Here is a 26,719-nt window from a genome sequence, read left to right on the forward strand (position 1 = left end):
CGTTAGAAACCATCACTGTCAGTGATTGTCAGTCGCGTTGCGTTCACCATGACGGAAGTATAGTTTCCATCACCGTCGCTCCTCCGGATCTTCCCTAATCAATTTCACATTCTGCTGCAGTGCCAGTGACTGTGAAAGAACGTAACTTTAACCCCACGCACATTATCCCCCATCTCATTTTTACCTTCATTCTTCGCGCAATTCGCTCGCAAAAGCGCAAAAAGTTATTAAGGTTAAGCGCGCGGTTCCCCAGTGAAAGTGCTCACGTTCCTCGCAGTTCCTCGACCTGATTACAGTCTCTCTCTCTCTCCTTCACTTCCCTTCTCCAATCTTTATCTCTCGATCTTCATGTCTCGTACCTAATACATTTCAAAGCTACACGATCACCTAATGTCCGAAACGTGGACGATGGACAACGATAAGAAACGTGACGTAATCAAAGTTGGATCTCGAAAAAGCGAGGTAGGTCTGCGAACTTTCGCTTTTCCATCCGATAGGAAAATTAGTTTTGGGAAACAGGAAAACCGTGGGTCGCGCGCGAACAGATGTTTCTGATATCGATCGACGATCCTCATATGAAGTTTCCTAACTTCCGTTGTGCTCTCGAACGCGAGAGCGGCTGCGCGTGTCTACGCTTTTGAGCGTGTAATTATTACGTCAACAATGATCCCCGTGCTCTTTCTGCTAACAACTGACTCTATATGCAAGTCATTTCTTATAGATGTGACAATTGTTAATTTTATATAATCAATTGCTGCGCGTCTTGACGGTGCTCGTCTGCTCGTGCCTCTTTGCGCGAGATTACTCAGCGACTTTTTTATTTTTTTTCCTTCGTCTGACGATTTACAATGATTTGGTATTTAATCTTTTATCCAAGAGATATTGCAAAATAGTTTTTTCTAAATAATTTTTTCTAATTAGTTTTTTTCTAAATGTCATTAAAACGTTATAGCACTATATAATTTTGTACATATTTTATTATTACAATTAATTTGCATATAATTATATATATTTTTTATTGTATTTTATTATACGGCTTGATTTTTACATTGCAAATAAGCGTCTTTTTCTATCTCGGTGAATAATGTATTTTTTAAACTCTTTTAGTTGGCCTTGATACAAACCAGACACGTGATACAATGCCTGACAGAAGTTCATCCAAAAAAAGAATTCGAAATAGGTAGGCAAATATGCGTATGCAATATCCAATACAATGGTACGCATCATTGGCTGTTGTATCAGTTATTCTCTGTATAACTTTAATAAATTTGAAGAAGTTTAAGAGTTTAGATTTCACAATTTCTCGAATATCATACGTGATAATCTCTCGGCTTCTTTTCCTCCGTTTGACTGCATATCATTACATACGCATTTGAAGTACTTGTGATAAATATAGCTTTCTCACACACGTTACATGACTGGCATATAATGAAGTGCTTTTTATCTTATTATATTTATTTATCAGCAAAAGAACATGTATATATATATTAAACTGTATATGCGCTTCTATAAAATTAGAAACTTTTTATTTTATCAAATTGTAATCATTGCAGTAACGATGGATACTAAGGGGGACAAGATTCTAGACAAGTCTTTACCGAAGATCGGCGAGAAGTCCCTGTTTACCGAGGAGCTGGAGCTAGCTTTGGAAAGTGGTCGCATTGATTTTGTGGTGCACTCATTGAAAGATTTGCCAACGACACTGCCGGCAGGAATGGCCCTAGGTGCAATATTAAAGTAAGCTTTTTTCTGACAGTAAGTTTGGAACTTTGAAAAATTCTAGCTGTTCTGTCATAAATTACTTGTAATATTATATTCGTCCGGACTACCTTGTTTCTCCTGAGCAAGTGCTGACTTTGCTATTTTGCATATGCTTCACTGTTCCAAGATGGAGACTTCATTTAAAATTTAAATGCATATACGTGTGCTATCGTGCTTATGAAAGAAACATCTGCCCGTAGAATATTCTCTATTGATACTCCAAAACAATACGTGCTTAAACTATATGCAATGTCAGTCACTTGCAACATGGGAATTGTGACCTCGATTGCTTTATCGGGATTATCAATTCTAGTTAATTTTCAAGCTTGTCATTAAAATAAATATGATAATTTACTTTCAAGTTATTTGCTTAAGCTATTAAACTAATTGTACGATAATTGCCGGATCTGTGTATAAATTTTTCACTTGTAAAAAATAAATTCTTTATGAAATATCCAATATTTATATTTTAAATATATACATTAGACTGTAAAAAATTTGATATTAATATTTATCAATGCCAATAGATAACGTATTTTTGTAGACGTGAAGACCCACGCGACGCAGTGGTTATGTCGAAGAAGTACAAAGATAAGACATTATCATCATTGCCAAAGGGTAGTGTTATAGGTACTAGTTCTTTACGTAGGTCCGCACAATTGTCACGGAATATGCCGCATTTAAAGGTAGAGAACATTCGCGGTAACTTGAACACGAGATTGAAAAAACTAGACGATGAAAATGGCCCGTACGCCGCGATAATATTGGCTGCTGCCGGTTTAAAAAGGATGGGCTGGAAAAACAGAATAAGTCAGGTATGATGATCTTTTATCTCGCATTTAACTTTGGTATTCTGTAAAATTTGCTTGGATTAATATACGTACTCTTCTAGCTTCTGGAACCCGAGGAAGCTCTTTACGCTGTCGGCCAGGGTGCATTGGGTGTTGAATGTCGAGAATCCGATTGGGAAATACGTTCTCTCTTGGAATCGTTGTTTGATTTAGAAACCATATTGAGATGCGTATGCGAGCGTTCATTTCTAAAAACTCTTGGTGGCGGTTGTTCCGCACCAGTCGCAGTGGCTTCATCTTTGAAAAAGAACGAGTTGACGATTACCGGTGCTGTATGGTCTCTAGATGGTCAAACTTTGGTTACCGATACTGTGAAAAGCAAATTTTATTTACCCAATGATGATGGTGAGCCTCCTAGGTGAGTTAAACATGATTTTTACATGTTTAAGATTCGCACATGTTGATATCGACTCTATGTTATCAATGTATATTTTTGAGCACAATGCAAATTTTATTAATTTTATATTTAATTTCTTTTTTTTTTCTTACAATAGGAAATGCCCATATCAGGAACCCCGCCTTTACTGTAGCGTTGTTCCCAATAAAGTAAGCAGTATAAGTCTTTTTGCTGCAGAACAGCTTGGTATAAAATTGGCCAACAGTCTTATAAAGAAAAACGCTCTCGACGTAATGTCACAAGCTAGAAATGAAGTCTTAGATTCAAAATAATTGTGTCAAATATAAATTTGTATTTTGGTTCCTGTGGCTGCAAATGTGCGCTTAGAATGTATGTTAATGTAAAAATAAGTGACAATTATCAATAATTCACCGATCGATGCCCGATGACTGTAGATATCCATCATACATTTCTACTTGTATATGCTCAAGATGGAAAACTTGATTGAAGTACAAATCGTATTGTTTTTTGTATCGTTGCTTTTCTGAGTTCTGCTTTTGTGTATCTCATACACCATTTTGTTTATTCTATTTAATTGGTAAAAATAATTGTAATTATAACAGTGAAAAATATTGGAAATAATCATATAATGGTATGTAATATAAATCACTGAAATTCTTATATGATGTATGTCTGTTTTGATTAATTGTACGAGTGATGTAAGGATTATATGTTCAATTTATTGTTATACAAATAATCCATAATTATTGTTGACGATGCAAATATTACATAGATATTTTATTACTGAAAATAATAGTTTATTGCAAAACACTGCCATGTATAGATCATGTAACAATCAACGTGATATATATACATATAATCCCGTTTGCGTTAAACAGATTATAACAATAAAATTTTGTACATGCACAATTTCTAAACATATAGCTCACGAGTATGTATATTTCTGATTCTGTTGAATTTTTTGTTTTATTTTAAGAAATTAAATTGATTTTTGATTATTTTACATTTTGAGGTATTATTAACATCTTATGTAAAATTACAAGGTATTAAGTAAGAACATTATATAATTTCATAATTGGGTTTTCCGTCTATTATTTATGCATATATATATATATATATATATATATATATGCCGATCATGAAGATGTTTCTTGTGTACAACACTTTGTAGACATATAATTACAAATGTGGGGAACTATAATAGAAAAAATTTATACATAACGTTATTATATATAAATAAAGAAGTTTTATATTTTATCTCGACCATCTTATTTCAAACAGAAATTTAATGTCAGATCGCGCACAGTAAATATCTATTTTATTTCTTTAGTTTATGTTTATTTGATAGAATTTCAAATATATTATGTGTGTATAGAAACTATTTCTTTTTTTTATAATAATATATCTTTTATAAGAATATAATTTCTCATACCAAAACTATCTGAATTGTTTATTATATGTTAGAGAAAAAGAGAATTAAATATCTTCGGATATAACGTATATTTATATTTAAAATAATTTATAGCGACATTATAGAGGTTTTATCTACAAAATACGTATATGTATATTTATAGCGATACGCATCAGAAGACTTACAGTAATCTTCCAACTGTATATACTTTTGTAAATGCCTCCAGAATATAATAATGCATCTGATACCAGATAAACTTTTCATATTTTTGATAATGAATGAGCAACATACTAGATGTCAACATCATAGTTAGGTGATTACAATAATTGTACAAGATTACAATTGGATCCGTAGATTAACAGTGTTGTACAAGTCACTTTTCCACATTTACTACACCAAGGTAAGGCAACGTATATGCTCATCAGTATTGCAAATGTGATAGTGACAACGTATTCTATTAAACACATAGCTAATCAAAACATATAATAAATATTACTAATTTATTTTATTAGCGTCAATTCCCTGAACACATACGTGACACGTTTCTCGGAATCGGACTAGAGCTTTATGTAATCTGCTTAGAAATTTATCATGTTTTGATAAAACTTGTATAATAACTTGTTTAACTTTAATATGTAACACAAAACAATTACATATCATGTACATGAAACACCAAAATTTCTTCTTGGGATTAGAAAATATAATTGGTAAAAATAGGATATGTAAACAAACGTAGGCCATTAAGGATAAATTTCACATTTTTCTCAGAATATAAAATCAATACAAATAAGAACAAGTGACTACATACACAATCATATTTCACACATTTTAAATCTATTAAAATATTATAAATATTTTAACAACGTGCAAGATTTTGTATCGAATATACTTTTTGTGGAGATATTTAGAGCCTTATGTGAACTAGAAAGATCTTTATATCTTCTAACATACAATAATACAATTAACATCGCGAAGAAATTCAATCTTGATTTGATATCAGAATATTCTATTCTATAAGCTTAACATCTGTCAAAAATCTGTCAGAATCGCTGTTCGATTAAAATTCATTTTATTTAAATAAACGGATATAAAAATCCGCTTATAACAAAATAAAATACTGAATATTTGTAAAAATTTCTTAAGGTTGTTACACACATCTACCAAGATGGAAGTTCAATACGGGAACAACAAGTTGTATAATTGTAGGATTTTTTTTAGATGTAAACTATATTCGCACCCATATTGTGCAAAAATGACCAGACTCTTTACTAATTTCAAATTTTATTTGAGAATTGTCAACGAAATTTTATATTCCTCTACTCAACGTCCTCTTCCGCCATTTGAGTTTGCGATGCTATCTTCTGTAAAAAAAGCAGGCAGAATAAAAAAAATGTTACCTCATTTCAATAATATTTTCTTTCAAACAAATCCGTACCTGGCCGACGACGGGTAGTCGCTGCACCAGAATCTGGAAAATTGGTGGCGGCAGAGTCTTCTGCAGAACTGTCAACAACTGGGCTGGTTGTCCACAGACTGCCACTGCATTAGCCAAGTGCTCGACTCCACCATCTATCTCGCCGCAGGCCAGCAATTCTTCCCCAAGTTGTACCTAAACAGTGTAACATGTTTAAATGTTTAAATGAACCTAAAAAAGATTAAAGCTAGATATATTTGCACACGGTAAAATTGACAGCAAGTTTTACCTCTTGCAAGAAGAATTTCTGCACCAATTCGTGATCCTTCAAGTCCGGTATCTTGGAGGAAGCCTTCTTCGCTTGCTTCTTGACTCTTCTACCTATGAAATAAAAATAGAATTTTTCCCATGGAGAAATAAAAGAGCGAGTACATTTTTTATAATCCCGGACACTGCAGAATGTTGTGTACAATTGCAATTCTAATGCAATAATCAATATTATAACGGGAAGATTCTTTAGTATATAAATAGCACCTCTCACGCTAAATCTGAACATAAAATGGACCGTAGCACAAACGACGCGGTGCGAGTTATCAAGAAAAATCGTTCTGACAAACGTGCTCGGTTTATCTAGAAACGTACGTCACCGCAACGAGAGATCACGCGTGCCGAGTGTGCACGCGAGTGAAAAAAGGGTCTCTGAGGCTTACGTTCGCGGAGCTTCTTTTTGAAATCGGGATCGCTGCGGCGTTTCTGGTCGAAGTAGAAGCAGTAGCCGACGAGGATCCCGGCGATGCCGACGGCAATGCCGACCGCGGTTTTGGAAATCATGGTCATTCTATAATATACAAATCACCGGTGTTATTGCAGATAATTCACGAGACCCTTGTCGAAACCTCGGCCATCATGGAAAAGGTTGCTTTTCCTGTCGTGCGCGCTGAACATGCCCGCGCAATGTTTGCACGCAGACGCGTCAACCTGAGTTCGATGAAAGCCCTAGATCGCGGATTGGAATAATTTCATTCGATTTCGTACAAAATCTCCGTCCGGACGAAATTGAAGACCGAAGAAAATCAATAATATTTTCGAATCATTATCGGAATACATTTTCCTGATGATTTTCCTATAATTTTCCGTGATCGCGATATCAATATCAAATTATATTAATAAATATTATTTGCAGTAATTTTCGCTATTTTCTATAAAAATATATTCTTCCGATTATTCTAATAATTCTCTTGAAATTCTGAAGAAATTAATTAAAATATTTTTACAGACAGCTCGCGTCTCATTGGACAAGTTCGGACGGTGTGTCCCGAAACTCATCGAAAGAAAACGTTTTAATTTCTCCGCTGCCAAATTTATTTATATTTATATATTTATTTCGTATTCATATATATATTTTTCCAATGTAATTTAGATGGTGAAAAAATAAATAGATCTGATTTTCTTTGTATTCTACGCTTCTTTTTCTTGAAAAAGCTCCTGCATTCCCACACCTTGCGGGGAAAGGGGAAAATGGAGGGAGATCCCGGAGATCACGTGGAGTAACATGGAGACTGGAGTAAACATGCGGATAAAACGGCGCGCATTATTACACGACTAAATACGTTTCTTATAAGAACGGTTCGTACATGTTTTATATTTTGCATGTCAGCAAGCTAACAGATATTCTGAAATGTTTGTAGGGTGACGAGAAATACAAGTGCCTTCGATAGTTTATCACGTGAATCTTGGCGGTAATCCGTAAACATGTCATTAATAAGGAAACCTACGCGATATGCTCATCAGGAAGGGCACACCGATGTCTGCTACTATTCCGGTGAAAAGTAAATCGCTGTATATTACTCTTGTACATATACAGAATTTGTCACGGAAAGTTATTATTGATGAATGTGTCTGTGATTGTAGGAGGGGACTCGTCACTTGTGGATGCGACGGGGACGTTAGATCCTGGTTGAATTTAATGGATGACGATCCGACCACCAGCTGCATCTCGGAACAAGCGATCACTGTTATCTCAAAGGTGCTTAATAATTGCCATGTATCGTCAAGCACTTCTAGAGATTTTTTATGATAGGGACGCTTGATCGAGACAACTGTTCGATAGAGGCAAAACTGTAATAAAGTTTTTAATTTTAGGATGGTAAAATTTTTGTGGGAAATGACAATAACACGGTGCAAATACTTACTTACCCTGATCTAGAGAAGGAGGGAATAGTTACAAGATTTTCAGCGCCGGTCTCAGCACTGGCGACAGCAAAAAATAGTAGTTTAATAGTATCTGGTGCCTGGTATGTGAGAGCAAATTTTATATTGATTATGTTTATTACTTATTACATCATTGTGCTGACAATTCTTTAACAACTTGGTCTTCTTTTTCAAAGTGATATGAGGATACAAGTTACTAACATTAATACCTCGGACAGTATAGAATTAGAAGGCCATGAAGCACCAATTTTAGGCCTGTCTTTAGACCCGAAAGAAGAATTTGTGGTAAGAATCATTGCATCACTTTCTGATGTTTCATCGATGATAAAAGCAATATATTTTAAAGCATCTGAAACTGATATTTCCAGGCGTCTTCTAGCGCTGATGGATCTATTCGAGTATGGAATATTAAGGAAAAGAGAACCATACATGTTTGGAATAACGTTGTACCAAAATGTAACTCCTTTTTTATTGCGAAATCATATTGCACACCTTCCTTCAAATGTACAGATGGCAGTTGCTTAGCGTATCCATCTAACAAAGATGTAGTTATCGTGGAGAGATCGTCTTGGAAGGAATTATGTAGACTGAAATGTTCCACTTTAAAGACTGTAAGCTACTATCTCAATTTCTTGTCTCAATATTCTTGTCTCTTTTTTGGTTAATTGATGAAACACTTTTCCTGTTTTTATATTTTCATATAGGATCTCAGCATTTGTAAATTCTCTGAGTGTGGCACGCGCATCGCCGCCAGTTCACTGTACGGAGAGATGGTTGTGTGGAATGTGGAAACCAAGGAAATGATCGGATATCTCGAACACGAGCAAGATACTAAAATAACTGCATTAGTGTGGCATATAGATCATTCGAATGAAATTGCATTCTGTGATGCAATGGGAAAATTAGGATGCATTGATGTAGTAAGAGAATACTCATGTTAAATATACATATATGTTTTACATATATATGTGTGTATATATACAATACAATAATTTTAACATATTTAGAATGTCTGTAATAATTCTTTCAGATAAGCTCTAGTAAGCTTGGAAGTGAGGCAATCTTGGATTCTGAGAAAAACGAAGATGTAATGGAAAATGATATTGCTTTACCGGATGATGACGATGATGACGAAAATGTTATATCCCTGAATAAAATTAAAGCCTCCATCAATCTAGAGGATGATCAGAAAAGTCACTCCGATGCAGGCTTTGAAAAGCCAACATTTGACACGAAGGCTTTTGTGCCTAACGTAAAAGTGCAATCGTCTTTTCAACCAGGATCTACACCCTCTCATTTATTATCATATTTCATGGTGCAGTACGATAATAAGATTTACACGCGTGTACACTTATGATCTTTAAAGATAAATTAATTCTTTATGGTGTTTTTATAGATGTGGAACGATGTGGGAATGGTTAGATGTTTCTCATCAGAGGATGGGGAAGAATGCAGCATTGAGGTGGAGTTCCATGACGTTACAGTTCATCGTAGCATGCACATAAATAATTATTTACGACATTCTTTAGCTGCCTTATCTACCCAAGTACTTGCTCTGAGCTGCGCTTCTTCTGAAGATGGTCCTAGTAAAATTGTCGTAATAGTTCTGCAAGGTTAGTTACTTTATTATAGATATAAGGTAATTTAGTAATTATATCAATGTTTCACATAACAATATATGAATAATATATAAATATATACAATAAACTGTTATTTCTCTGTATCAGGTTGGGGTTCTGGAAATAAAGAATGGATCCTGGATCTGCCGGAAGGAGAGGAAAGTGATTGCTTAGCGGCTGGTGATAATTTCGTTGCAGTAGCAACATCTAGGAGGAATTTAAGAATATTTATGATAGGAGGAACGCAACGTGAAATTTTAGCTCTGCCCGGGCCTGTAGTTGCAATGAATGGTCTAGGAAATCATCTTGTGATAGCTTATCACGCTGGAATTGGTAAGAACATTTTTTAGTTAGTTAACATAATGCAAAGCCCAGTAATCTGATAACCGAAAACAGCTAATTATATACGTGTTGTTTAAAAGTATAATACTGTTCTTTTTTTGTAAAAAGGTCCAGCGGGTGATCAGAATATAAATCTATTATGGATGCAAATACAGGGAACGCATATACGCAGTCAAACTTTAACGATTCCGCTTTCGCCAGCATCGGATCTCATGTGGTTAGGATTATCAGACGCTCGTTCGCCTACTATCGTGGATTCTGACGATATTATCAGAATATATGATAAGAGATCTTGTCAATGGAGAGTGCTTTGTGATACAAATGCGCAGGTATGGCAAATTATGAACGAATTTTACAGCGGTCCACGTAACTTGAATTTCTGCTTTAGGGAAAAGGTAGAGCAGATCACTATTTTATAATCGGCGTGAGCGAACATGAACGGAACATGCGGTGTATTCTCTGTAAAGGTAGTTATTATCCGCCGACAACTCCGCGACCGATAATTACCGAGATAGATTTATCTGCACCTCTCTGCGAACCGGAATCTGAGAAAACTAAAAAAGAGCGTAAACTGTGGGAGATAGGAAGCAGTCCGTTGGATGAAACCGAGGCGATGTTAACTCTAATAGCGGTAAGTAATTTTTGAATGGTAACACATTCGTTTCTACTCTAGTATTTTTGGTTATAAATTTGGTACATTGAATCTTGTAATTATCTTTGCTGATACTTAATTGATGATACTTAATCTTTTGCAATCAGCTTGCCTGCAGAAGCAATTTGGAATATCGCGCAGTGGACATTTGCGAACAAATTGCGTCGACAAAAGTGATAGATTTGGCCATACGGTATGCCTTGCGTGTAAATAAAGTGGCATTGGCAAATAAATTGGAAACAATCGCTGATGCAAAATCGAATTCCAAAGATTCAAAAGAAGAAGATGTGGGAAATCACCAAGACGATTTCACAACCAACGGTAATTCTAGCATTAATGATCAAGAGGAAGACGATGTGTCTTTACCGTCCATTAAAAAACCAGAGATAGAAATTAAGCCATTGGCCATGAGTCAAACGTTAAAAAGAGTAAACCCATTTTTAAAAGCCGGAAGTCCGTCTCTATCGCCAAAAGGTAAATAATACTTACTCTTTTTTAATTCTACGACATTTCTACTGTATTATTAAAAATATTTTCTTTTATTATATTATTATAGGTTTAGCTGGTTTGAACAGTTTACCAGAAAAACCCCAGAAACCTGCCTTATCCAAAATCGTGCCTGTTAAGTCAAAATCGAAGACTGAATCAAAGAAAGAATCGTTCGTTAATTGGTACGCCAAAAATAAAAAAAATCTGCAAGAAGAATTTCCCGAGGTGAATGTTGCCGAATTAACTAAAATCGGTTTAACGCGATACAAAGAAGAGCTGACGCAATCAAGTGCAGACAACGCAGCTGGATCTTCAGAACTTTTCAAGAAACGAAAATTATCGAGTCCAGACAACGAACACAGTAGTGAAGCCAAACGATCTATTAGCAGCAAACTCAGCGAATTCGCATTCGACAAGTAAATCTTATTCGGCTACGAAAATCATTTTAATCGTGGAAATTGTAAGATTTTTGGCAATTTAATTTGAAGATACCGGAAGTTTATTATATTTCTAAATTAGTATCACGAAGAAAAGCCTAAGACTATAGATTTTAGTGTTTTTTGGATACATTTTTATTCATTTATATATTTGGTGTAATTCGCTTTTAGCCTCGAGTATCTCTCACGAAAACAAAGAGTTTCTAATGCGAAATAGATCGAAGGAATCCAATCATCTCTGAACGTTCTAGAATTAAATATATAATAATAAATTTTATTTATCGCATTTTTTATTAATTTTGATATTAAACTATCAACTGAAATGTCTTGTGTCTTTTTTGTCTTCTTGTATCAATATGTATTTATTTATATCATTATGTCTGCACTTATGTGAAATGGTAAGAAAGCAAGGTTTGCACATGGCACTAATGCTGTATATTCCTAGGTGTAGAAGCGCGGAAGTCTCTGAGAAGGTGAGGCAGGTCATTTGTTAAAACGGCGAGAGGGTATTAACGCGATAAGTGGATAATGATCGGATATGAATTCGTGTCTTTCAAGTGTCAAGCAGGCGCGCTGCCCCACGTTCACCCTTCTGCGCCGATAAGGCAGCGTGGTGGCAAACTTAAGATCCGTTTTTAGTTTGCTCCAGTCTCTCGGGCACTCGGCAGCACGGCGATACGTGGCGGCGGAAATAAATTTGTGCTCGGCGAAGACGGTGGGCGATCGGCCGCACGATGAAAGGTAAGTTGATCTCCTCGGGCCTCGGAATTGTTCGCCTTCAAGACTCATCCGGAGAACTCGGCGCGCTAAATATACATCAGATGACGGCCAGTGTGCATACGGGCATGCGTGCCTTAAATTGCATCATCGCGACGGTGCACGTGCCGTGCGACGGCTAATTTCCACGGTACATAATCTCGCGATGTATGAGCACTCACGTTCCCCGGGTTTAAATGTGATTTATTGCGACAATGCCAAGAGATTCATGTAATTTATTCTTCATCGGTTTCTTTTCTTCTTTTTTAGCTGAGCTGAAAAAGCTGAGCTACATTTTTCTTCTACGTATGATCAATATATATATTCCACCTTCATTTCAAAAGCATCTTGTAAAACTATATGAATTTGTGGTGATAATGGAATTAAATCTTATTCTAAATAAGCCGCTGTCTTTTGTGCAAGACGTGATTACGTCAATTGACCTTACTCTAATGTATGTACATGATTTATACTATTTCGAATGATTGTGTTATCTATTGCGGAAGAACATAAATTTCTGGTGATATCTCATATTGTATTTAATGTATAATATATATGCTATATATTTTTTAATATACATATTTTAGTTATTATTTTAGTCTTTATATGGATATAAACCCATATTTGCAATTATTGCCAAGGCGAAATGATATTTTAATACCGATCGTTTTATCGAAGATAATATTAACTTCCTATAATAATGGAGAAAAGTTATCGTATTAATATTTTGTAGCTTATCACAACGTTAATATTATTTTATACGTTTTACAGCGAAAATAATTGATCGTGTAACAGGTTCTTAATTCAAGAAAAATGCAATCCGACATCGGGAAAAGTTGGCGCGAAATCGGTAATGGCATTGATAATATTGTTATCCGTTTGTGCGATGCTCCCTGTTTTAACATCGCTATTTTAAGATACATTTTTTTGCCAATAATGTTTACTGTTAATCGTGACGTCTTAACTCGTAACGCTGTTTTGATCATAATCATCGCGCACCTTTCTAATTTGCGGTTTAAAACGGCGAATAAGCACATATGCCCGTTTCAATTTCATTAAGCGAATCGCATTTGCGAGATAATACTCGTTAATTATAGCGTAACAATACGCAAACATGTTATGTAAATAATTATAAACTCGATAATGTTGTTCTTATCCTTAAATAATTCCTCGCATGTTGAAAGGAATTAAAAGTTTGTTCTGCAAAGAATTAGCTATATAAGTTGATGCAGAGATTTTTTTTATTGCTTAAAGCCCATTATTTTTCTACCAAGATGCGATTCGTGTCTGACGTGCGTCACGTGCGTTTCTACAAAGCTTGTGCATTTTTAACGCGTGCATTTTAAACACTTCCATACTATGAATATACATTGCGAGAGCAAGAAAACGAGGACATTTGCAGCTAATTGTTTGCGTTTAACATTTGTCGGTAGTAGAAGTGCAAAATTTTAATTTCTCTGAACAATTTCTTGAACACTTATCTTCATGACGTGTTGAAAATTATTATTTATATAACGAATAAACTTTCGTCTCTGGAAACGCGTTAGTATTATACAGACATCGGTTTCCTGACCTCTGTGAATAATGCAAACCCGATAAACCCGACAAACTTCGATTTGGATATTTCGATCTTTCCTCGGATTCTCCAACGTGTTGAAGCTAACTCTGGCATAAACGGTAATCTTTTTTATATATGTAAAATCACATAAACAAAATCAATATTTAGTATATTTTGTAATCTTGTATTGGTACCGCTATCGTTATCCGCGTCTCGATACAATATTTGATCAATTATATCGTAATGAGTATGATCGAATTCTAATTGTGATTGTGTGTTTGGTTTTTTAATTTTTCAGACCAAATTTGTCGATATAATTTGTATATAATTAAGATACGATTTTTCTCAATGAAATAAAAACGATACGCGAAATTAAAAACGAAGATGAAGCTTCTATATAACTTACATAATAATGTTAAAAAATACCATTTTTTAAACAGAATAACTTTTCGTTTGAAGCATTTCGCCGAAACATTTTTTTTTTAAGAAGAAAAAACAGAAACTTTTTTGTACAAAATTTATTTATCACTAATCATTGGTCATTAATCAGAATAGATGATTAATAATCAAGGCTATACGCAATTTCTTTGCAATTGCAAGCTTTTTTCCTGATCTCTGCGTTGCTTGAAGACAAAAGTTCAAATTTCGTCAAAGCTCATATTTCAGACGCTCTATAATTAGCGCTGGAATTCAGAATAGAATTTTATTTATATATAATTTTATATTTGCCGTTTACTACAAAGAACAATTAAAAACTCGGAATATATGCATAATACAAAATCTATATTAATATATTGTTAATAATTTTAGCGGCACAAAAAAAGATTATGTAGAATAGATTCGGAATAGAAATCTGATGCGAATTATAGGTCGCCCAAAATACGTTTTAAATTGTAAATGGAATTTTATTCTGAATCCCGACGCGACGCGAGAATTGCGCAGGTTATCTAAAGCAGCGTAATTCTATATGCAGATTTTGATAAAAATGCTGCGCTAAGGTTTCGTTTGCGAGTCGACCGCTAACGTCGGGCAATTTTATATGTAACGGTGACACGATACGCTGTTATTGCAACACCGATTTGCACATCTGCAACCGCATGGATAACCGCGTGGATATATGCGCGCGGCGCAACGACACTAATTACGTGCATGTTCTGTTAGCTAATACCGCCGCGGTTCGGAAAGTTTTACGAGTTTGCTGCAACGAAACTTATCGGATATTGACTCTAAATCAAACTGCTTGCGATATACTCGGTCACAATGGCGGATAAAACGTGGAAAAGTTTCATCGTGATTAGAAAAGAGTCCAACAGAAACCCGAGTTGAATTACAGCGGATTAATAATCAGATTTAGAATGTAATACTCCCATAAGAAAACTGGGAATTGCGTGGAAACGCGTACTTAGGTATAGAAATAAATTGTTTTGTCGCGAATTTTGACCTGAATTTTCCGCTCTGCTGTTTCTAACAGTCTTTTTTAATTGCGAGATTTTTCAAGATTTAAGTTTGATAAAAATTTCTTGTTGGATTAAGAAAGAGGCTGAGTTATTAGTTGCGTTTTGAGTAATCTTCAATAGTTAAATCTTATAAATGTGATAATTAAATAGTGATAATTATTATTGCCACGAATTGTACGGAAATGTTACGTCTTATTATTAGATTTGGTTTGTGGAGCTTGCGGTGTGTTTAGATTAGAGCCCAATATAGAGCGATCGATAGAAGCTAATGTCTCATCAAAACATTATTAATATCACACCCCGCTTAGTTTCGCTTATTTTCAAGTAACGCGAGGCATAAACAAAAGTTCGCGGCAAGTGCAAATTGTATTGAGTAATTTTACAGAATAATTGCATAGATTAATTTGGTACGTAAGATATTCTGCGTAGTTCAATTCTTTGCGATTCGAATTACTTCTCATGAATCAACAAAGATAAGATATTTCGTTCTCAATTAGCCAGCAGCATTATTTGAAGGAACTTATCAAGATTCTAGAAAAATATTGTGTTAATTACAATCATACATTCTTCAATTCGAATGCTTGAAGAACTGCGAAAGACTACTATAGAGTGTTATATTGAGTCCAGCTGGACATAAGTTTGCAAAGGATTAATTAAGGATTTCTTAAAAAATAAATAAAATAAAAAATAAATGTAAATGCATTCATATTCTTAAAAATACACCTTATTTTACGTCAAATACTATACGATATGTTCTCTTTCAGGTCTCGTACCACTGGATCCCGTTCAAGAGGCCATGGGCTCCATGGGCCCATGGCACATCGTCATCGCCGTGGCGATTTCCCTCGTCAAATTTCCAGTAGCTTGGCATCAGCTTTCCATCGTGTTTCTCGCACCGCCCACTAATTTTTCATGCATCGCCCCTTTGTCAGCAACTAACGAATCCATGACAATGAAATGCGAGGTTGACGTTGGGAATGGTACTATAGAAGAATGCACTCACTTTCGATACGATAAGAGAATATTCCGAGAGAGTATCATAACGCAGGTAAATTAGGTATAATTTAATGACTTTCTTGTTCAGGTAAATTTAAAATAATAAAGAGATACATGTGAATAATTATGTTATAATCTTTTCAGTGGAATTTAGTATGTGACCGAGAGCAATTGGCGAATTTTGCACAATCTTGCACAATGTTTGGTGTGCTCGTTGGTAATTTAATTTTCAGCATGATGGCTGACAGGTATGTTAATTTGAAATCGTTGCACAATATCATAACTTAAATGGCTGTAATTTTATAGGTAAATATAAAATGTATTTTCACTTTATACTAATGACTTTGCTTATATCTAATTGTATAGAATTGGCCGAAAGAAACCGTTAATGATCGCTATCGCGTTGCAATCGGTGACAGGATTCGCGAGTGCATTCGCACCATGGTACGAATTGTTCCTGGTACTTAAATTTATTTGTGCCCTATCTACTGGCGGAACCATGCTCGTCAGCTTCGTTTTACGTAAGTTAATTAAGCGCAAGTCACATAATTTATGAAAGTATAATTTATAAGACTGATAAATTAATCGATTGCAGTTATGGAGATTGTTGGAGTAGAATGGCGATCAATCATGTCGGTTCTCTTTCACGTACCATTTTTAATCGGACATGTAATGAATCCCCTGATATCCTATTTGACACTTACGTGGTCTGGATTTCAAATGGCCGTCTCAATACCGTCAATTTTCTTATTAGCGTACTACTGGTACGTAGATAAGTATATGTACGCTGTTATATAAAAGCAAAGGTTATTAAGAGTCGATGTTTTGCAAAATAGGATTATTCCGGAATCACCGAGATGGTTGCTAGCTATGGGCAAAAGCAGACAAGCGGAGCAAATTTTGCTGAAAGCTGCCGGACGAAACAAGATACCGGTGGAAAATGTAAAGCTGGCGCTTGAAACTTATGAGAATCAGTCGACGATCCGACAGACGAAAAACAATGAGAAATACAATATCTCGCATTTGTTTAGAACTCCAAATTTGAGATTGAAAACTATATATGTGAGCGTCAACTGGTTCGTCTGTGGTATGTGTTTCTTCGGACTGGCGCAATACATGGGTCATCTCGACGGCAATATATTCATTAACGTCGCAGTTTCTGGTAAAATTCAATAATACATCTTCGGATTGCGATTAAATTCTGCGATTGTGTTATAATATTTATTATGACTTGCAGCTGCCATGGAAATACCTGGAACTGTAATAGTGCTGTTTTTGATATCGCGAGTTTCACGTTTAAAGATTTTGATCGGCGGGAACATCTTGTCCGGCGTGAGTTTACTTCTGATAACTCTTATATCTAACGCAACTGTCCGGATATTTTTAGCCTCGCTAGGCCTCGTGGGTATGGCTATTAGCTTTCCCACAGTATATCTGTACAGTTGTGAAGTATTTCCGACCGTCGTGAGAAATGTTGGCGTTGGTTTGGGGAGTATTTCTGCAAGAATTGGAAGTATAATTGCACCGTATATTGCCACAATGGTAATTTATGCGTATTGTATATGTTTTTTACAATGAAATAATTTTATATTAGTGACCAAGAGTCTTATTTTATATATATATATATATATATATATATGTATATGTAAGTAACGAGTTATCGTTTTAAAATTAAAAAGACATAACTTATAGGGCTACATTCAACCTTGGCTGCCTCCAGTAATATTTGGATTAGGGCCGATAATAGGTGCCGTACTCTGTTTATTTTTGCCGGAAACGATGAATTGCGAGTTACCAGAGACAATAGAAGATGCCGAAAATTTTGGAAAGTACGAAGCTATAAATACTATAAAAACACTTTTATTAATGTTACAATATTGTTAATATGCAACAAATCTTATATCTTTCAGGAAAAAATCCGAGGAAGAACATTGACTTGGTAATTGATACGCGAAATATGCATTAGGTTGCATAATTTTTCATAATTTAATATTTTATAAAAAATAATTTAGCACGGCACATTAAATTCAACCATTCAAGATACTTTATGTGTCAGTATTTTTTATAAAGTTATTGAGTCTGTACAAAAGATTGGTACACATTATATTTTTAAATATATAGTATATAATTATGAAATCTTATGCCTAAAAAGAAGAGAACTTTCTTATCATAATTTGTATTATTTTTCGTATATATAAATATATATACGATCGATATATGGTACCAATGCTTTGTATCACACAGCAAATTTTACATAACAATAATATTTATATAATGTACATTGCATTTTATGATAACGTATGATTTTACAAGTGCTCAACAATATCGCTTCTCAGGCTGATATTTTATGTGTCAAACGACACATTTTTTAAACATGTTAATTGGTTGCAAGTTGCAAGTTGCAAGATAGAGAAATTATCGAGTTTCTAGAAATCCTCTATCTTGTAGTCAATCAATACGCTTGTTGTACGACACACGAAATATCAGTCTTTTAAATTATTATAAAGACGATATTTCACGATACGCTCTTTGAGATTCAAATATGCAACAAAATTTTATGTTTATCCGTTGCTGCACAATGTTTAATCGATATATAATTAATATATTTATCTAGTAAAATTCTTATATTAAGTAATATTACAATTTTGATATAGACGAAGCATTTTTGTACATAATTATTATAGTTCTATAGTTTTATATACATATATAATTATATTAATTATGTAATTAACAAAATAATATTAACATTAATTATATAATTAATATTGATATTACTTAATTATGAAAATTATATCGGTATTTTATTGAGAATATTAAAAAGTAATATTGGACGATTTTATGCCGAAGATTTCACATAGTTTTCCATTAGTTTTTTTTTTTTTTTCTAAATAATGATTATATACAATTATAAAAAATTCATTTCACTACATATTACCCATACAGATCTTAGATCAAGAATACGTATAAAAAATACTAAAAATAATTCGAGATATATCGCTTCCGTAAAAGTGAATGTGACAGAAATCTTTATACACCGAGACTTCGTCATCCACAAAAATTGCAATCCCCATTTGTAATGATATACTTACATATAAAATAAGTAATAAATAGGACCAAATCAGCCTTTTATGAGTTTCATACGTCAGCGTTAGCGCAGGTAGGATATCTAGATTCTTCGTAACAAAGTACAAAGTTCTAAATAACGTAACGCTGATGTTACGTAACACCATCTAACTTGTTTGTCCCAAATAAAGTGCTTTATTGGGCAACACGTTCACGATGTCGTTAGTTCGTTTGTGCATAGCGTCGATCATCTGATTGCCATACTTAACGGTGTTACTTAAAGATCCTAGCCAGGAGGACACGAGACTCTTTGCGGGTGTTTTCGAAGGCGTCAAGTTAGTTGTGCCTAAAACATTTTATATTACATACATGCGAGATATACAATATACTATCATCTATTAAATAATATGATTTTTGTAAGGAAACTTTATGCAAGAGAAATAAAACTCACCTATTAAAAATTTAATGATTGCCTTATTTACGGCGTCTGATTTTTCTTGATGCGGAAAATGCTGCGCCTCTGATATGATTTTGACCCTCGACACTTCTACGTGCTCGGCACTTTGAATAATACTTTCTATTGTTACAAAAGGATCCATATTTCCGACTAGAAGCAGCGTTTTATTATCAATTTGTTCGCCACTATCTATATTCAGTTTTGTAAACTGAAGGTTGCGATAATAATTAATCGGTCCTGTCCAGTCTTCTACAAAAATTGTTTCGATTTTTTTAGTAAAATGTAAGAGAAAAATAATATATGACGTAAAAATTAATTTGTAGGAATTAGGATTAATTTACCTTTCCTACTGAAGGCATATTTATATGCCTCGACATAACTTTTCTCCGTGCTATCCTGAGATATTTGAAGATGTTGAAATATATCGTTAATAATAGACAAATCCTCTTTAAGCGCATCTATTTCTGGCAGAAATGGTAGTCTGCTGAAATGTATCCACCTGAAACGTCACATTGTTTGTCATTAAAATGCGTAAATATAAAATTTTACATCTACATAGCACTTGTCAAAGTTCTTAATAAATCTTCGTGAATATAATTTCGAAGATATACCTACTTTCTATCTAACGCGGAATTTCCTGATACTCGATTCCAATAAAAATTGGGATGCGGACTCGAAATGGCTACGAATTTGGAAACGATGTCTCTGTGCAGAGTGACCATGTACCACCCCAGAAGTCCTCCTAGATCATGGCCGATTATATTACACGTCTTCACGCCGAGAGTCAAAATGAATTGTTTCAACTCGTTTATTAAAATTTCGACCTTGTAAGATCGTTTGTTGAGCGGCTTGTCGCTGTCGCCGAATCCCTTTAAATCTATAGCCACTACTCTAGAACAGCATAGAAAACGTGAGTCATAATCAATACACTAAAAAACATGCGTTATGTGAAATATTTTATGAATATAAATTATCAAACGTACCTGTAGTGTTCCGCGAGACATGGGATTTGTTTCCTCCAAGTTAACCAACAGTCCGGGAATCCATGCAATAATAACACGAGCGGTTTACTCTTGTCTCCCGCTTCTACGTAGTGGAATTTAACACCCTGCGTAAAGAAAAATAAATGTATAAAAAAAACGGAATTTTTTTCCTAATGTCTGAATTATATCAATTTGTTCACACATTTTAAATTTAAAATAGAAAGTGAGCTTTATATAAGAACTCCCCTTCACGATTTTTCGCTTTGCGGCTGTCAGTGCGAATACAATAGAGATATGGCGCAATTATGATAGCATAAATCATAATAATACAGCGTGCGTATCGAGAAATGAAATTAAATTACATCAGACTCTCGTGTACACATAAACGGTAGCTCTCCTTTATGGATTTGTAATTTCCCCATCGATGACGGAGGGAATCCTCCGTCTGTTTTCCAGACTAAACAATTTGATATCGTCGTAATTTTTCAAATCTCCCGATAAAAAGATACAGACAATGAACTTGCAGCCGGCGCCGGCGCCGATCCCGCAGCACTACTTAATTGAATATTACATTTGTTGTTCAGCAGAAACTAATTTTCTGCGAGAAAGTTCAAAGCACGCGACAATCAGCGAAAAGAGTTTGTTTAAAGATATATTGGAATCTCACCGCGGGTTATCGTAATTTTCACAATCATCATTACGACAATCCGCAGTGAGATTCCAACATATTTTAGTTTTCCGTCAGAATTTTCCGGCTTTGAATTTGCTTATAGAAATTGATGCTCGTTAAAGAAAATTATTACATAATGTATAACATTACGACAATACGATTACTACATAATCTATTATGTTATATATTTAAAAATTATATATATAAATAGGGTGATTTTCTTCATATACAGTATAATTTCGCTAATTCGGCACTATTACAATCCAAAAAAGAAATGTCATACAAACGCAGGCCGGTTTAGATCTTCATTTGCCAAGTTGTAAAGTTAAAGAAAACTTCTCTCAAAGTGCCTACTCCTTCGTCACATCTTATTATGTGTGATGTTATACTGTATATTATGTTTTTAAAATGTACTAGTAAACATCAGATCACGTCACGTACTTAATAAACTGAAGTATTGACATATAATTAAGAATCCCCCTATTTACACGTTTATTTATGTCACAGCTGTCACAGCGGTCACATCTCCAAATCTCAATACTTGCTATCAGAATTTGTAATTAATAATATCGAAAAAAAACAGAGACAAGAAGCCGTGTATCGAGTGAAAAATATCCATTTATAAATAACGTGCAACGTGTTTATTCTTTACTTGAGTGTCGCCTGCACTCGATGTCGCAAGATAAATCCGTTATACGAAGTTTACATTCAGTTACTTTGCGAAAATTCTATACTGTCAATCTCTCGTCTTTTAAACAGCGCGACAATTAATACGCGACATATAAAGTGTACAAACACCGCGATTCGCGTCATTAGATACAGTCGAGGGCGAGATACTTCAACGCAGTAACGGAATAACGTGTTGAGAGATAAAACGTATGATTAAAAAATATAATTATGTAATAATTACACTATCTGTAATCTGGCAATATCAGTAAAAACATTTAAAAATTTCTCCTCCAAGTGAAGAACCCGTTCGTCTTCGCGGCTACGTTTTAGAAGATATTTGATATTTTTGCCGAGCATAAAACACCTTTTACCCTGCTTCCGGGGACAATTTTGGAGTCGCGAAGAAGCAAAAGCGTGAGCGATTCTTTTCGAATCTGTTATCACCGGCGTTATCGAAAGTCACCGAAGACACACGCATTCTTATCTTCTATCTTGCATAGAGTTTGATTCATGCTATCCGCGGACTCGCGTGATCCAGATACATCCGCAGCTCACCTTGATCTTGACGTAGGAATGCGTGCCGAGGCTGTTATCGACCAGACACGGCGGCGGCTGGTCCCGTTGCTGCAACATGAAGAACTTCTTGGGGTCCCATATCCATCTAAGGAACCGTCGGACTATCAGGTACAGGCCGTAGACGAAGGACAGAAAATGCAGCTCGATCGTCTCGCGCGTGGAAGCGCGCACGATCCTGTCATCCGCGGCGATCATGATCGGTGACGATCGAAAGGGGTGATCTCGGAGGATCTGCGATCGTACGACGACGGCACCAGCTCCTTACAACGTCACTCGAAATCCTCTCTTCGTACAAACAACCGGGCTCGAGTAGTGCGAGCCGTGTGCGAGCTCGCACTCTAGCAGGCAGCCGACACGTGCGCGAAACAGAATGTGAGATCACGTTCCGTGCGGTACGCTCGGCGAAGAGTCGTCAATCGTATTAATTCTACTCGAGGACGAGTACTTCTCACACACGCGCGATTATCAGAATACTTTCAGTTTTGCCGAATAAGGGAGAGACGCTTCTAATTATAAGAGAAACGATAAGAGAACTCCGATCTCGGGAGAGATCTCGAAGAACACAATACTATTGATAGTAGATGCCGTATCAACAGCTTCCCAATCACGCGGTGACTTTACACATCACGCTTCACGCCGGATGATGTAATGAATCTCCCCGCAGATCGGTATCTGGCGCCTCGCGAGGCTCGTCAGCGCGTCCGGCCAGTCTAGGCCACTCTCCAATGTCTCCACGACCGTGGAGAGGCTATCACTGATCGGACTTTTTGTGCGTTGTGAGCTCAGAGGCCACGAGGCGACGAGGTATCTCCTTATCGGATCTCCTCGATGGAGAGAATCCGAAAGTTGCTTTATCTATCTGGCGATGTGCCTTTGGAGGTTTTCAAACTTGAAGGACTATTTCTTTTCGTAAAAGGCTGATTCTTTCTGGCTTCAATTTCACGATATTTAGTTTGATACTTCGTGGGAGGACAAGCGAGAAATAGAAAATTATTAAACTACAGCAAACCATTCTCGATCCAGCTTCCTGAAGAATCTTTTTAGGGTGACTAGACCGGAGCAAGGAAGGCGAGATACTTCTCTACAATGTAGTTAAAAATTTAACTCTGACAAGAAAGAAAAATATAATATTTAGAATATAATATTTCTTATTTTACTCCAATTAATTCTCGTATATGCTGTATAATTCGTTTTCTTGAGTTGAGATTATTTCAGAATATTTTCTATTATGTTTCTTGTTGATATTCTCTGTTCGTATGCGGAGAAAAATATAAATCGGTAATCTTACGAAGATTTTATTTCTTATTGCAGACCGAAAGATGCAATAACTATTCGTGCTAAAAAGAAACGATTCTCGTGCCAATATGTATACATGATATGATTCAACAAACAGTCCCAAAATCTTGGAAACTTTGTTTGCTTCGTCATTTTTAACTCCAAGTCGTTTCCTCACTTTCGTTCCCGCTTAATTAACGGTTTCCTCTTAACTGTCGCTTTACGAGGAAAGAGGAGCGAGGAGTGAGCTTCGGATTGTCAGCTGACCGCTGTTGAACTGTGGACTCGTACTCGCGCTGTCTCATTTCAACTCACTCCACCACGGTGTGACGTGTATGGTAGCGTGACAATGTTTATCTGTTTTCGAAGTAGACGATTACGCACGGTTGAACAGTCGTTGTGATACACGCGTTTGAGAACTGAATAATCGGCCCGACTTCTACGGAGCGCTATCTCGAGCTCGGATCGCTATGTTCGTATCTTATCTCCCCGTCTACCGTGACGCGATGTCGATTTTAAAAATACGCAGAAAAAATAGAGACCACGTAATCCTATCACTTTAAATTCATTTATTTCCGAGTTTGATGGGATCGCATTAGGTCTGTTTTATCGATTAAGCAAATTAGCACGCCAATAAGCAGCGCGATCGTTTATCGACGACCGAATAATTGTAAAATTGCAAATTGGTCATGATTACGATGTCGTAATCAAATCAAAGTGAGATAGTAATGTTTCTTTCCAAGTGTAAAAAAAGTGGGTCTCCAAGGGACTCATGAAAAAAGAAAAAAAAATTGGCAGCGGTGGGATTCGAACCCACGCCTCCGAAGAGACTGGTGCCTTAAACCAGCGCCTTAGACCGCTCGGCCACGCTACCATCTGTCAGAGTTTTCTTTCACAGTCGTATTTTCCTGGGTACGCGGAGTTACTATTACCTTAATACGTAAACTTATTATTAAGACATACGTGAAGTAAATGCATACATGCTTCGAAATGTGCGTAACTTCATGTACTGATATATATTAATGAAGTTTAATATATCCATTATATTATATTCGAGAATCTAATGAAATAAATCTGTAAGCTCCGTTTCAAACATAAATTACCCACATTCTTCCTCGTCAAATATCTTCCAAACGTCGGAAATGTCTGCTTCGATTGTGGAATTCTATGCGAAAATATCTATGTCAGAAATAACTTCGTAATTGATTTATAAATAATCTCTAATTTATTGAGGAACGATCGAGCGATTCTATTCGTCCCATTTAATCATAAATGATTAGAAATGTTTTGGAACTGAATGACGATTGCCGGTTTGTTGGTCGCATGCAGTTACAAGTAGACAGTAGCGTAATGAATGTTTCAAATACCTCCGACAAAGAAGATTTAATAGTTCTTTCTTTTGTTATTTTTAGTAACGTTAATCTAAAGCTCCTTGCACAATAGGCGATAGCGATAGCGATAGTGACAGCGACAAGGTTGCCGAGCTACACCTTTGTCGGCAACTTTGTCACTGTCGCTATCGCTATCGTTATCGCCTATTGTGCAAGGGGCTTTAAAGATCGTACGCCTTATTTCTGTGTTTTAAGACAAAAGATGATGTAGGACATTGCACGCTGATAAAATGACATGACTAATTGTGAGTTGCAAAGTAGGACAGACGACTTCTTTGTTTCTTTTTTTTCAAAAGTCATCTTCGCCAAAGATCATACAATCGAATTTTCGCTCTAATTCTTTCTACATTCAATTTCTATATATAAAATTAAAAAAAAATGTTTAATAAGCACTCTCTCGCGATATCCGTCAGCAGGATCTCTGACTACGTCACTGCTATCGTGGGCGTAGATATCACATGGATTAAACAAAGACTGTCGCCGGGCGGGGCTTTCGATCGGCGCGCGTCACGCATGCGTCGCCGGCGCGGCGGAATTTCGACCCGCGTCACGTCGACGTAACCCCACGGTGCGGAGCGAGACGCGCGCGCGCGCGCACGATCCGCGTGTGCGTGTATTTATACATGTATATGACGAAGCATCGAGTGTTTCGTTACGCGCGCCGTGCGCTCCGGCAAAGAGAAAGAGAGACGAATGCGTCCCCATTTTTTTTCTTCCGTTCGCGCGCCGCGTCGGCCATTTTGCCGTGACCGGCTTAATATGCGCCGCTCATTTTCTCCGTTCGCACCCGCCTGTAACTCTATATCCGCGCGACGAGGCACAATTGTCGCGCCGCGCCGCTTCTTTGTCCTCTCTCGCCGCGACCGGGAGAGCTCCCTCTCCCCCGCCTCACGCAGCGAGAAGTCGCGACCGGATCAGCTCTCGTTTTCGCGGATTACTCATCGAACGGCGAGCGCGATCGACGATCCGCACCGCACGCCGCCGCTGTCAGCGACAGGTGGCCCTCACAAATTGAAAATTAATCCAATTAAATCGCGCGCTCGCGCGTCTCCGTCTGCTGTTTGGACAGGGTGCGAACGTAGGGCTTCTGCCGCGAACGACGATCGTGCGGTGGAACACACATCGCGCCCTGCAATCCATTCAACGTTTATGCGATTGCCCACGAAACGCCGTGCCGCGCCGCGGAGTTTAGGATTAGATTGAAATTGAATCGATTAACGTTCTCAGAATACGCGTGCCGAAACGGTATACGAGCTTTTTAACTTATCATCGGTTTAGGATCTCATCCCTTAACGCGAATGAGAACGTCCTGTGTAGTAATAA

The 26,719-nt window shown here is 36.2% G+C and overlaps 4 protein-coding genes and 1 non-coding gene across 5 annotated transcripts; 2 read left to right on the forward strand and 3 right to left on the reverse strand.

The window, feature by feature from the left end:
- Nucleotides 1-36: 36 nt before the first annotated feature.
- Nucleotides 37-3,973, forward strand: LOC112461529 (porphobilinogen deaminase). Its single transcript, XM_025026795.1, has 6 exons — nt 37-462; nt 1,108-1,180; nt 1,554-1,737; nt 2,306-2,576; nt 2,654-2,970; nt 3,107-3,973. Exons 1-6 carry the CDS (start codon nt 391-393, stop codon nt 3,279-3,281), a joined length of 1,092 nt encoding a protein of 363 aa, XP_024882563.1. The 5' UTR covers nt 37-390; the 3' UTR covers nt 3,282-3,973.
- A 478-nt stretch (nt 3,974-4,451) lies between these two features.
- Nucleotides 4,452-6,718, reverse strand: LOC112461531 (mitochondrial import receptor subunit TOM20 homolog). The gene is made up of 4 exons (XM_025026800.1): nt 6,506-6,718; nt 6,085-6,176; nt 5,817-5,990; nt 4,452-5,742 (listed from the first exon to the last, which is right to left on the reverse strand). The coding sequence occupies exons 1-4, from the start codon at nt 6,630-6,632 to the stop codon at nt 5,698-5,700; spliced, it is 438 nt and encodes a 145-aa protein (XP_024882568.1). The 5' UTR covers nt 6,633-6,718; the 3' UTR covers nt 4,452-5,697.
- Nucleotides 6,719-7,334: 616 nt separating this feature from the next.
- Nucleotides 7,335-18,355, forward strand: LOC112461563 (WD repeat and HMG-box DNA-binding protein 1-like). The gene is made up of 22 exons (XM_025026848.1): nt 7,335-7,421; nt 7,484-7,624; nt 7,707-7,821; nt 7,938-8,089; nt 8,183-8,291; nt 8,375-8,617; nt 8,711-8,926; nt 9,037-9,321; nt 9,403-9,619; nt 9,734-9,958; nt 10,076-10,296; nt 10,356-10,598; nt 10,727-11,093; nt 11,176-11,451; nt 16,081-16,364; nt 16,457-16,560; nt 16,679-16,833; nt 16,908-17,076; nt 17,149-17,474; nt 17,550-17,854; nt 18,005-18,141; nt 18,223-18,355. Exons 2-22 carry the CDS (start codon nt 7,548-7,550, stop codon nt 18,245-18,247), a joined length of 4,251 nt encoding a protein of 1,416 aa, XP_024882616.1. The 5' UTR covers nt 7,335-7,421; nt 7,484-7,547; the 3' UTR covers nt 18,248-18,355.
- A 1,187-nt stretch (nt 18,356-19,542) lies between these two features.
- LOC112461581 (epoxide hydrolase 4-like) lies at nt 19,543-23,899 on the reverse strand. Its single transcript, XM_025026873.1, has 6 exons — nt 22,710-23,899; nt 20,816-20,940; nt 20,448-20,723; nt 20,174-20,331; nt 19,827-20,081; nt 19,543-19,721 (listed from the first exon to the last, which is right to left on the reverse strand). Exons 1-6 carry the CDS (start codon nt 22,923-22,925, stop codon nt 19,543-19,545), a joined length of 1,209 nt encoding a protein of 402 aa, XP_024882641.1. The 5' UTR covers nt 22,926-23,899.
- An 898-nt stretch (nt 23,900-24,797) lies between these two features.
- Nucleotides 24,798-24,879, reverse strand: Trnal-aag. The gene has a single exon. It is a non-coding gene; the product is annotated as a tRNA-Leu (tRNA).
- Nucleotides 24,880-26,719: the final 1,840 nt, after the last annotated feature.

This window comes from Temnothorax curvispinosus, unplaced genomic scaffold, assembly GCF_003070985.1.
Source record: "Temnothorax curvispinosus isolate PA1 unplaced genomic scaffold, ASM307098v1 QBEX01011515.1, whole genome shotgun sequence".
Taxonomy (NCBI): domain Eukaryota; kingdom Metazoa; phylum Arthropoda; class Insecta; order Hymenoptera; family Formicidae; genus Temnothorax; species Temnothorax curvispinosus.